The following is a 13,351-nucleotide window of genomic DNA, read 5'->3' on the forward strand; positions in this document are numbered from 1 at the left end:
GTGACACCAGCCTACTAGAAAAATGAGTATTAAGAGTTCCTATTGTGGCTTGGAGGGTTAAGGACCTGACCTAGTTTCTGTGAGGATGCAGACTTGATCCCTGGCCTTGCTCAGTGGGTTAAGGATCCCACTGGCCACAAACTTCAGCATACACAGGTCACAGATATGGCTCAGATCCAGATTCAGTGTTGCTGTGGCTATGGTGTAGGTCTCAGCTGCAACTGTGATTCAACTCCTAGCCTTCCATATGCTGCAGGTACAGCTGTAAAAAGAAAAAAAAAAAAAGAAAGTACTATTGGTTAGACTAAAGCTGATAATAAACCAACAAAAATGATATTTTCTAATTATATCCAGAAAGGGATAAAAGAGATAATGCTTCAAACAGATGGTTGACAATGCAGAAATTAATCACTGAATTGAAAATGTAAAATGAACAGTGTTTGGGGAATTTAGGATTAAGATGGGTATAAAACTTGCAGAAGAAAACTTAGCCCTCTAATATTTAAAAGTTCTCCAAGCCTATAAAAATTATACTTCAAATAGAGCTTGCAAATAAGAATTGTGCTAAGAGTCAACAAATTGTTAATTGTATGTTTAACAATTTCTACCTCAAATCAGTAATTTTGGGCCATTTATGTCAAATTTTTTTTTTAGATGGCTAAAAATATTCAGTGATTCATTTATGCAGATCTTGCAGCATCCATTGTTCTCTCTACTACAGAGAATGCAGAAGTATTCATCTCCCAAACCTTCATATAATAGCTACTGAACAGCGAAACATTACTGGTAATTTACACTGTGATGTCTGATATCATTTGTTTCTAGACATTATATTTCAGTCATAATTTTGTGATTCTTTCTTTTTAGAGCATCACAATGTTACAGGAAAAGAACTTAAGTAGTGCTTAGAGAATATCCAATGATTAATTCTTCAAAAGTGTACCTTAAACTCTTTAAGAATGCTCTAAAAAGACAAAAAAAAAAAAAAAAAAAAAAAAAAAAAGAAAAAGAAAAGAATGAGCCTAAAGTAGGGACATAGTTTAAAAATAAGTAAACAATGACGGTGCATGAACAGTTTTCCACTGAAAATAATATTTTAAGTAGGTGACAAAAATCAATTTATGGTGCTTCAATTACCACCAAAAACTACACTGCCTGTATAGGAAATATGTTTATGAATATTCCTTTGGGCTTCTCATTTACCATTTTTCAAGCAGAATATCTTGGATGATGCATTACTGCCTTTTTTTTTTTTTTAAGATTCAGGATGATGCTTATTTACCATGATGACGTGGTAACTTTAACGATTTTCCAACCATTTATTAGCCTAGACAAAAGAGACAGAACTTTATTTATTTTTATTTTTTGGTGAAAACAACTACAGCAGAAGAGTAACATACTTATTTTTCCTTCAAGCACATGGGAGAATACTAAAGTACTAACTATCTTTGTTTAGTTTGACAGAGCAATTCTATAAGTACTTACACTGGTTAGGAACATAGATGTCAAGTACAACAGTTCCAGGGTAAGAAATATCAAAACAACAGAGTTATGTTTTTCCGTTTGAGAATACCTTCACAAGACAGCAACAATTTGGAAAATTCCAAAGATCACATTCAAATTATATTTCTAAGAATAGAGCTATATAAGAAGAGAGACCAGAACAAGCTGATATATCAATAAATATTCACAGATGTCTTCATACTACACAGGAAACAAGCTTGATATTTTTGCACACATTCTCAATTACAAGCACAAAGCAGGCCTGTAAATGTTAATTTTGCCAGCAAGCAAAAATGGAGAAAGGATTAATAGGACTTTACTCAAACACAGTAAAATAAGGAGCATGTATCATTAATCATTCACGTATGTTCTAGAGTAATAGAAAACACTCAGACTTGCACTTGTGTGTACAAAAATCTACCGGTGATTTCAAGGCTTTAGGAAAAACTGGAGAAAACCTAACCCATCCAAGCATCCTTTTTAAAACATCAATCACTCATTCTCCCACTGCTCTTGGGAAAAACCTCAGGGGCCTCCCCTCCCAGCCCTGACCCTGCAGGGTGCCAATCTTTGCTGTCTGCCTTCCCCAGCCCAATGCACAGCAAGCTCATCTGTTCGCTGGGCTTTCAGTTTCCACAGCCAAGGACCCTCCCCACTGCTCTCTGTCCCCACATCCCAATCCCCTTACACTGCAGCAAGGAGGCTTGGCAGCCCCGCAATGCAGACTGCAGCCTACTCTGTCATGTTAGGTCAGAAGCAGGGAAGGAAATGCAGAAGTTGGTGACTGAGAGCCAAGAAGGCCCGGCAGTAGGATGGAGGCCCAGGGGACATCAGGGTGGTAACAGAGGACAGGAGTGACCCTCAAAATGCTGCCCTGGGGTTACTTCTAAGTGGTCCAAGGCCCAAAAACGAATTTCCATGCTTAGAAAATTCGAGTGAACTAAATTTTGATTGCCTTGGATCACAACATGCTCTGCATCTGTCTTGAAGCCACTGCGAGGCCCTTCTGTCTCTCTTCTCAGTTTCCCAGACTAAAGTTCAAGAAACACATGGAAGGTCTTTGTGAATGGATATGGAAGAGGATGGGGTTGTCAAGAGTAGGCCCCAAAGAACAATGCCCATAAGTAGGCAATTCACCTGCAGGTTACCCTCTGAAATGTTTATAGATTTGGCTAAAGGAAGCAGGGTGAAGGTAAAGGGCAGAAGAGGGCGTAAGAGACCTGGAGTCCTGTGGACAGTACCCTTCTCCTTCTGGACACAACAAAGGGCGAGCAAATTAAACAAAAAGCCTGCTTTGCCAGTTTTCTGTTTCTGAGCTGTAACTGCTTCGGAAAGGAGGGAGAGGAAAGGAGGGAAGGAGGGAGGGCGACAAAGACAGATGTAACAGACCCCACAGACCTGAAATACCTCCTCCTTGGTGCCCCTACCCTGGTAACTTTGTCATATTCAGAATGGATGCAGGAGGGGTTGGAAGGGGGACGCCTAATTAAGTTGCCTGGATTAAGGGTGACTTGTTGGCTAAGGCTCAAAGGGCTGTCAGAAGGGACACCGGATGACCCAAGCTTGGCTTTGGGCACTGTGGCATTATGACTGCCCAACCTGCCTGAGAGCCAACTGGGTTTAGGGGTAGCCATTCGATGGGTAGGGAAGGGACTGGTTCCTGTGAACTGCCCAGCAGCTTAACTCTACAGATAGTTTCTGAAGAGGCAGGCACTAGTGCCTGTACAAAGCTCATCCAGAAGTCTGAGAGCAGATTAGGGTGAGCCGTATCACAGACCTTCATACTCACCAGCACCTGGTCACAACGCAGAGTGACCAAAGGCATTCAGAAGACCGACATGATAACACAGAACACGTTTCATCTGTTACCTCACTCATGCCTAGGAGCCATCCCCCAGCCAAATGCTTATTCTGCAACATAACTGGCAGGGTGGATGGCATGGGCCCAGGAGGACAGTTGAAAACCGGTTACTGGTAGCCTAGAATGTTCAGTTTTGAGTTGATGGCTGGCATCAACTATATCAGCTTCATCTTGCAGCAGTGAAACTCAACAATCTTGCCACAGAGTACGTGGGTATCAGGAGGATAGCCAGCATAAAGTATGAAGCCCAGTTAAGTATTTGCAAAGGTATATCAAGCTTCTTTGCGGTAGATAACCACTTTAACAACTGGGAGAAGGACACAGTCATAGACAGGGCCCAGGACATGCAAGAGAAGACAGTGCATATCTACAGTGTCGTGTGCTTGGCATAGAAGCAGTAGAAGGCCGTGCACTTGGAACATGTAACACGATGCTGAACAGCAGGAAGGCCCAGAGGAAGAAGAGCATAGGCATATAAGCAACTATCTTGCCACTGACTGTTGAGTATTTAGAAGGACCAGAGGGCAAAATAATCCAGTGTGAAGAGAAAGTAAATGGAAGACTGCATGCTGTTGGCTAAGCACAGGTCCAAGAGGAGGTGGTAAGGAAACTTGTGCAGGAGCTTCTCCCAAGGGCAGGAGTTAGCCGGACTGGAACCTGAAGGTCCTGGGGCTCTCCACTGGCTGCCTGACTGGGTCTCGAAATCCCCTTCGGGGGCCATCACCCATCAGGTAATACTGGAGGGGGTTGGGCCAGAGTTCTGCTTTGATAATCTCTGCAATCCTGTCGAATTCCAGGAGGCTGTGGTCTGAGAACCAGTTGAAGAAACTGGGGATAGTGTTGCCTTCTCGGTTCCTGTGGATATGGGACTGGGGGTCTTGGCCCCGGTGCCAACGGATTGGAGTGGAAAGAGAGACCACCCGGCCAGAGGATCTGCGCTCATATTCTTTGACGAGCCCCTCATTTCGGAAGTAGGGGTTGCTCTGAAAGATGAACTTGAACTTGCAGCCTGCTCTGGGGTGTTTAAGCTCCTCCACTTCCAAATTGATCATGTACCTCATCATGTCTTCATCTTGGCCACTGATCATAGGTGACAGCTGGGGGTGGTTGCGAAACGCAGTGACCCAGAAACCTGGGATATTCTGGATAATGAAACTTCTGCGCTGCATATGGAGCCTTCGCATACGGCCAAACTTGCGCTCCAGCTGAAGGAAGGCCCTGTCAGCCTGGGCATTTACATTTGACAGCTCCTGATCGATGGCCTCCAACGAATCCATGCAGTTATTGATCTTCGGGGCCCTGGCCCGGGTCTCCTCTTTCGCTCCTCCTACCACTTTTTTATCCTTCAGCATCACCTTCTTTTCCTCTACCACCTCCTCTGCTACTCCCTCCTTTTCAGCCGCCGTTGAAACAGTGCCCTTTTTCATCATCATTTCCTTGGCCTTGGCCCCAGGTATCATCTGAGACCCCAAACGCCCTGCGCCACAGGCTTCTAGAGCCTTCTCCACAGCAGGGATGCGCAGCTCTCTACGCTGACAGCCATTTTCCTGGCTACTGTCAGCTGCTATGGAGGCGGAGGCAGAGGCTGCTTCCAGACCCTCCGTAGAAGCCGGAGCCTCTTTCTGGCCGGCTTTGGTCGCTACACGGCCGCGATTCCCAGCAACTCGAACGCGGAGCGCAAGGCCACAGCCCGCGGGGTCCCGGGGTTCACCTCCCTCTGCAGCGCTCTGCAAGCCGCTCTCACCTGAGTCCGCCATCACCAGGGTCGCCTCGCTTTCCTCGCCCTGACACTGCTTTGGGTTCGGATGTCCCGGGGCATGGTCGGGAGTAGCGGGGCCGCAGGTTTGAGCGACAGGGAGATTGTCGCCCTCATCCAGGCCGCTCATTTTGGTAGAAGTCAGACCTGCTGCAGGAGACCGTCCGTTGTCCTCCGCAGAAGCCCCGCTCCGCCCCTCGCACCACCCCTCTTTTCCACTCGGAGGGATGCTGCTATGGCAACCTGCGACGTCAGGGCTGTAGCGTTTTAACATCGCGCGACAATTCGCTGCGCCTTCTTATTATGCTGCACTGTCAAGGGTATTCCTTTGTCTGTTAAAAAATATTACGCATTTCATCAGTCTGTAAAAGATCTGACTTACATAAAAGGATGCAGACCAAACTCAAGCAAGTGAGAACTGTGTTACTGTGGATTTCTAAGGCTCTGAATTAATGTCTAGCATCTAAGCTATTGTCTTTTAAAATACCGAAGACCTAAGAAAGGTTAACTTTAGTCTTTTCAGGTCAGTTCACAGGGGCTTCTCTTGCATAGTGTATTCGGCAATTCACAGGCCTTCTTTAACATACGGATTCATTGCTATTACTAAGGAATTGAGATGAGCAGATTTTGACTTTTGCTGTGTTGTGATGATTTTTAAAAATTAGGAGCAGTGAAAAGGGAACTGTCTTTCCTCCTAACAAGACATAATAAAAGATTATTTCAATTTGCGTTGAGATCTTAAAGTTTATGTACTTTGGCAAACACCTACGAAGCAATTGGGCAATTTTTACTCTTCACCTTTAATTTAAGTAGCAAAATGTATTTTCCTTTTTTAGAGGTGACCCACCAATGTGCAGGGGGACGAATGCAGCCTTTAAGCATTACTTCGAAGAAACTTAATCTCGGGGGATTTTGATTTCTAAAAGTAAACATACTTTATATTGCTTGTCTTCAGGTTATCATCTTAAACTGAAGAGAGTTCCTGCTTCATAATGATGGTGGGCATGAAGCCAGCAAATATTTGCCAAGATGTTCTTCTGTGATAATTCACTGCAGGGCAGAAACCATAATCAACTGTTTACAAGCACTGAAGCTGTTCTCTCAATTAAAATATTTTAAATAACATTTAAAATATTAATGCTAATGTATTTATTTAAGAAAAAAATGTTTATTCAGGTTAGTTCACATGATTCATTTGATAGTGATGTCACTACTATCTGTTTTGTTCGTTGAAGTGTGAAAATACTGGTGTTAATGCTTAGGAAAATGCAAGAAAGAAGGAAAACTTAAATTTTGCCTATTTTTAACATCTTAAATTCATATTAGAAAAATGATTATAACTCTTTGTAATAGAGACTCCACTACAAAGCACCCCAGATTATGATCACTTTCAAATAAGAACTCAGAAGAGAGTCCAGTGAGAAGTAAGGATTTAGGGGAAATGGGTTTCAAGAAAATCAGCAGTTATATTGAGACTTCTAGTGGGGGCAGTAGTGCAGAACTGGTCCAGCCCAGAACAAGGTACTGATGGAAAGACACAGGCAGGCATTACAGAGAAACAGCCTGTCATGCAGCTTCATAGTTTATCTAGCTCACAAAGATTTTCCAAAGATTTCATAAACAAGATATTTTTTGTACCCTTAGTCAGTCTTCTCAACTACACTGTCCAGATTGACTGCTGCCAGCTAGTCAGTTATCTCATTTTTTTAGATGTGCGAACAAGTCTCTCTTCCCAAGACTATAATTATCTTTCTCTCCCTTCTTTCCTCTTTCAATAAATCCTGTTTTCACCTTTGTGAGGTGAAATCAATCTACTGTTTTACCTCTTTATGAACAAGGAAACGGTGTGCTACAATTTTGTGACTTTTGAGTTATTCTTTGACACTACTATGAATCTTTCCTAAAGACTCTTTGCACTGTTGAAGGATTGTCTTGGGTTATGAGCTAAGGGGCAGAGAAGGAAATGCTAAATGAAAGTTAACTTTGCCATATAGGAAAGAGTTTGTTATTTGCAACAAAAAATTAGAAACATAAGGCTACTACCTGTGAATTTTTCTCTTGTAGATACCAATTTTTTTACTGTGTAATACAAGTTTTAAAGGTTATACCACATTTAGTTATAACAAAATATTGGCCATATTCCCTGTGTTGCACACTACATCCTTGTAGCCTGTCTTACACCTCATAGGTTGTACCTCCCACTCCTCTACCCCATGTTGTCCCTCCTCCCACTAGTTTGTTCTCTACATCTGTGAGTCTGCTTTTTCGTTATATCCATTAGTTTGTTGTACTTTTAGATTCCACATATAAGTGATATCACACAGTATTTGTCTTTCTCCATTTGGCTTATTTCACTTAGCATAATGCCCTCCAAGTCCATCCATGTTGCTGCAAATGGCAAAATTTTTCTTTTTATAGCTGAGTAATATTCCATTTTATATATGTACCACATCTCTATCCACTCATCTGTTAATGGACACTTCGGTTGCTTCCATATCTTGACAATTGTGAGTAATGCTGCTGTGAACACTGGGATACATGGTATATGCCAAATTTTTAAAAATATTTATATCTTCACTACTTGAAACATTCCTGTCCCTAGCTTTAATTATTCTTGTCAATGGAATCATTTTCCACTATTACAGTGTGCCCATTCTTTTAAAGCTCCATTCAAGCTTACCTCATATAGTTTGTGCTAGGCATTTTACATGAATTAATTCTACCCAGGAAGCACAGAGAAGTTAACTCACCCATGGTTGGACATACGTTATTTGGCAAATTACCTACTCCTCTCCTAGACATTACCTTCCTTAACCACCTTACCATTCTATAGCTCTTGTTACCTTTGTCATGCAGTTTGTACTTATTTATCTATCTTTAACTTTCTTGGTTATTACATGCAGATCAGTCTCTTCATCCCAGCTAGACAAAAATGGCTGCATAGTGGCTTCTTCTTTAGCATCAATTTATATATACTGTGTGTGTGTGTGTACAGTATATATAGCATATACACAGTAGCCCAGTGACAGTCTTGTAGATTTTGATGAAACTTGATGATTTGACTTAAATGATTTTAAAAGATTTTACTAAAATGAATAATAATGTAACTATGCTGGTATTTCATTTTGAGGAAGGTAGATACAAATATTTTAGCTATGAATCATATTTTACATTTTTGCATATTAGAATACAGAAATTTTTGTATAGAACAGAGCTTCTTTTCTTGGCAATTGTCAATAAAACTCACTGCACGGGAAAAGATGCATTAGTAACTTATGATTCTATGGAAAATAGCCACAGAAAATGCTATGAGACTCTAAGAGCTAATTTTGATTTGCTGTGTGATAAGGAGTTTAACAGAAGTTCAAATATAAATTGATGCAGTCAAATGGGAATGACTTTACTAAATAGTACAGTAAACTCTGAAATATCCCTTATTGTTGCTCTTGTGAACAGTAAGGTTTTTTTTTTTTTTCTGAGTTATATGGTTTCTGATTACAGGTAACCTTGTTTTATTGCATTTTGATTTATTGCACTTCACAGATATTGTAGTTTTTACAAACTGAAGGTTTATGGCAACCCTGCATCAAGCAAGTCCATAGGTGCCATTTTTCCAACAAATATTTGCTCACTTCTTGTCTATCATATATTGGTAATTCTTGTAATATTTCATATTTTTTCATTATTATATTTGTTATAAATATAAAACTTTCATAGATGAGGAGGTGCTTCTCATGAATGAGCAAAGAAAGTGGTTTCTTGAGATGCAACTAATCCTGGTGAAGATGCTATGAAGACTGTTGAAATGACAACAAAGGATTTAGAATATCACATAAACTTATTTGATAAAACAGTGGCAGTCTGTGACGGTTGACTCCAATTTTGAAAAACACTCTACTATAAGTAAAATCCTATATAGTACCCAATATAGTACAGGGAAATTGTTCATGAAAGAAGGGTCAATCTGCATGGCAAACTTCATTATTGTCTCATTTTAAGAAATTGCCATGGCCACCCCAGCCTTCAGCAGCTATTAATCCTGATCAGTCAACAGCTATTAACATCAAGGGAAGACCCTCTTCCAGCAAAAAAAACTACAGCTCCTTGAAGGCTCAGATGACAGGTAACATTTTTTTTAACAACAAAGTATTTTTAAAATGAGGTATGTGCATTTTTTAGACCTAATGCTATTGCATACTTAATAGACCACAGTTTAGTGTAAACATAATTTTATGTGCACTGGGAAGCAAAAAATATCATATGACTTGCTTTATTGAGATACTCATTGTAGTGGTCTGAAAATGAATGCATATTATCTCCAAGGAATCCCCATATATATATTCATCGTAGCTTACATTTATTTTGTGTCTTCTATATACTTGACACCTAAACTTAATGTGTTATCTCATTTAATCCTCACAACATCCCTGTGAGATGGTAATGTTATACCTCCATTTGATTTTATCTCAGAAGGTACTGAAGCAAAGAGGAATTCAGTCGTTTATCCAAAGTCACACAGCCATAATCTGAAGCCAGGTAATCTGACTCTTGATCCTGTATACTCATTCATCATATTATTCTGCAACCCTATACAACATATATAATGAGATGGCACTTTCTTAGAAATAAGACCATCCAAATTGAATGTTAAATCTTCCCCCATCTTCCTGTTCCCCTTCCCACACCTACAAAGTAGTGACTTATTGGGGAAGTGCCCTGTTACTAAGGGAAAAAACAAGAATTCATGATCCTCACCTCGTGCCTTAGATCAGCATCAGGTTAAAAGTCCTTTTTTGTTGTTAATTTTGTTACTGGTGTTTATATACCCAGTCTTATTACAGGAGGGCACAAGGCATAGGCTGTAGTTCCACCTGTCTTTCAGGAGTTACATAAATCTGGGCAAGTAAAAGAAAATAATTCTTAAAATGTTTTAATTTTTAAATTCCTGGGAATGCATATATTAAATTGCATGATGTAGTTAGATCGATATACCTGACCTATAGAATAAATAGTTCCTTACATTTTTTGTAGGTTAACTTTGTTTAAGGTACATGGTTTACAGGTATTTTATTCCATTCCATTGGTTGCCTTTCCAAACAGTTGATTACTGATAAAATAAAAATTCTAAGTATTTAAAAGCTTTGCGTCAGAGTTTAATTGGCAATTATTTTCACTCATTGTTAGGTAATGATGTAATGATGTATCTTACAGTCAATGTTTTAAAGTAAGTGAAATATGAAGTTGCTCTCAAAAATGTATAAACTGCAAAAAATGTTTGTTTTCATATGTTAGATAGTGGTAGCTTCTAGGCTTAAATAATAATGTTTTTCATCTGTATGAACATTCAGCAATGGATAATTATTTTATATGAGCCGCTCTCCCTCACGGTGCAGCATGTTCTTAATGCTCCTGATGAATGTCAGTATTTATTATAATAATCAAAATAAACGGTCAAATTTGCCAAGCATCCTCTAGGGGGAGGTACACAAACACAGTTAGAACCAGTTGTATAAATGTTTGTGGATGTGGATGTTCCCATTCCTGATCACTAGAGGGAGGAAGTAGTCTTTAAAATAATCTGGGGTTTCTCACTGTGGCTCAGCAAATTAATGACCAGACATTGTCTCTGTGAGGATGTGGGTTCAATCCCTGACCTGGCTCAGTGGGTTAAGAATCTGGCATTGCCATAAGCTGCGGCATAGGCCATAGACGCGGCTCAGATCCAGTGTTACAATGGTTGTGGCATAGCCCCAGCTACAGCTCTGATTCGATTCCTGGCCCAGGAACTTTCATGTGTCTGCATGCAGTCATAAAAAGATAAAAATATATCATCATCATCATCATCTGACTAGTTTGCCTTTGGTGTTAAAGTTTTAATTACTCTGAAGATAATAGTTAGGACAATTTTATAAAACACAGTCACTGAAAGAATTATGGCATGAGTTTTCAACATATGTTTAATACTCTGTATGTTATTAACTCACAGGATCATGTTTTCAGTAGCTGTTGCTGATTTTGCAATGGCAACCTTTGCTCCATGGTGGACCTCTGCCTCAAGAAATGTATACAGAAGTCCTCAATAAGAAGATCCATTTTTCTAAAACTTTGTAAAGGAATACATGAATCCAAAAATAAGTTTCTAGATATATGGTCAATCTGGGGCAATGCTGGGTCTTATCTAAAGCTATATGAAACAACTCACTCCATTGCTGATAACTCTTCATGATAATATGTACTTCCTACTTACTTATAGTCTCCAATTATAGAACAATATTTTAAGTATAGGTACTCTATTACTTTGATGGAAAGTGCTCAAGTCTATCAATTAGGCCTTTGTGCATGTTTGTAGTTTAAATCTCTCTTTAATGATATTAAAAATTAGCTGTATATATAGAAAACTCTAAAGACTCTACACAAAAACTACTAGAACTGATAAACGAATTCACCAAGGTGGCAAGATAGAAGATTAAAACACAGAAATCAGTTGCATTTCTATACACTAACAATGAAATATCAGAAAGGGAATGTAAGCAAACAATACATTTAAAAATTTTTAAATTACATTAAAAAAATACTTAGGAATAAACCTGACCAAGGAGGTAAAAGATTTATATGCTAAGAACTACAGAACATTACTAAAGGAAACCGAAGATGATTCAAAGAAATGGAAAGATATTTCATGCTCTTGGATTGGAAGAACACTGTTAAAATGGTCTTAATACCCAAAGCAATCTACAGATTTAATGCAATCCCTATCAAAACACCCATAACATTTTTCACAGCACTAGAAAAAATAATCCTAAAATTTATATGGAACCATAAAAGACCCAGAATTGCCAAAGCAATTCTGAGGAAAAAGAACTAAGCAGGAAGCATAACCCTTCCAGACTTCAGACAATACTACAAAGCTACAGTATCCAAAAGAGTGTGGTATTGGCACAAAAATAGACATCTGGATCAACAGAATAGAATAGAGAGCCCAGAAAGAAAACCCACACACCTACGGGCAGTTAATCTTTGACAAAAAGAATATACTATCGGAAAAAGAGTCTCTTCAATAAGTAGTTTGGGGAAAGTTAGACTGCTGCATGCAAATCAATGAAACTAGAACACACCCTCACACCATGCACAAAAAAAAACTCAAAATGGCTTAAAGATTTAAACATAAGATAAGACGCCATAAAACTAGAAGAGAACATAGGCAAAACATTCTCTGACATCAACCATACCAATGTTTTCTAGGTCTGTCTCCCAAGGAAACAGAAATAAAAGCAAAAATAAACAAAATAAAAATAATCAAACCTATAAGCTTCAGCAGAGCAAAGAAAACCATAAACAAAGACAACCTATGAAATAGGAGAAAATATTTGCAAATTATGAGACTGACAAGAACTTAATTCCCAAAGTATACTATCAGCTCCTATAATTCAATAAAAACAATAACAACAAAAAACAACCCAATCAAAAAATGGGTAGGACTTCCCATCATGGCTCAGCAGTTAATGAATCTGACTAGCGTCCATGAGGATGTAGGTTCAATCCGTGGATCAATCAGTGGGTTAAGGATCCAGTCTGCCATGAGCTGTGGTGTAGGTCACATACATGGCTTGGATCCTGCATTGCTGTGGCTGTGGCATAGGCCAGCAGCTGTAGCTCCAATTTGACTCTTAGCCTGGGAACCTCCATATGCTGTGGGTGCAGCCCTAAAAAGCAACAACAACAACCAAAAAAAGTAGAACTAAATAGACATTTCTCCAAAGACATATGTATGGCCAACAGGCACCTGAAAAGATGCCCAACATTGCTATTAGAGCAATGCAAATCAAAACTACAGTGAGGTACCACCTCATACCAGCAAGAATGGCCATCATTAAAAAGCCTATAAATAATAAATGCTAGAGAGGGTGTGGAGAAAAGGTAACCCTCCCACACTATTGATGGGAATATAAAGTGGTGTAACCACTATGGAGAACAGTATAGCAGTTCCTCAAAAAACTAAAAATACAGGTACCATGTGGTCCAACAATCCCACTTGTGGGCATATAACCAAGACAAAACTATAATTTGAAAAGAAACATGTACCCCTGTGTTCACAGCAGTACTATTTACAACAGCCAAGACATGGAAGCAAGCAACCTAAATGTCCATTGACAGATGAATGAATCAAGATGTGGTATATATAAACAATGGAATGTTAACCATTAAAAAGAATAAAATAATACTATTTCCAG

General features: G+C 39.3%; 1 protein-coding gene across 3 annotated transcripts in view; it reads right to left on the minus strand.

The window, feature by feature from the left end:
- Window positions 1-1,318: 1,318 nt before the first annotated feature.
- Window positions 1,319-13,351, minus strand: part of TSPYL4 (TSPY like 4) — a 47,895-nt gene continuing 35,862 nt past the window's right edge. For 2 of the 3 annotated variants that reach the window (XM_084963530.1, XM_084963541.1), the window contains exons 2-3: window positions 9,876-10,015; window positions 1,319-5,452 (exon numbers count right to left, since the gene is read on the minus strand). In XM_084963530.1, the coding sequence (XP_084819656.1) occupies window positions 4,006-5,394 (1,389 nt within the window). In that variant the 5' untranslated portion in view covers window positions 5,395-5,452; window positions 9,876-10,015 and the 3' untranslated portion in view covers window positions 1,319-4,005. The remainder of the gene's footprint in view (window positions 5,453-9,875; window positions 10,016-13,351) is intronic. The other variant, XM_005659397.4, reaches the window with a different exon arrangement.

Source organism: Sus scrofa, chromosome 1, assembly GCF_054392235.1.
Source record: "Sus scrofa isolate SSC_HxYL_T2T_F1_AM1 chromosome 1, Sscrofa_HxYL_maternal_Yorkshire_Landrace_v2.0, whole genome shotgun sequence".
Lineage (NCBI taxonomy): Eukaryota > Metazoa > Chordata > Mammalia > Artiodactyla > Suidae > Sus > Sus scrofa.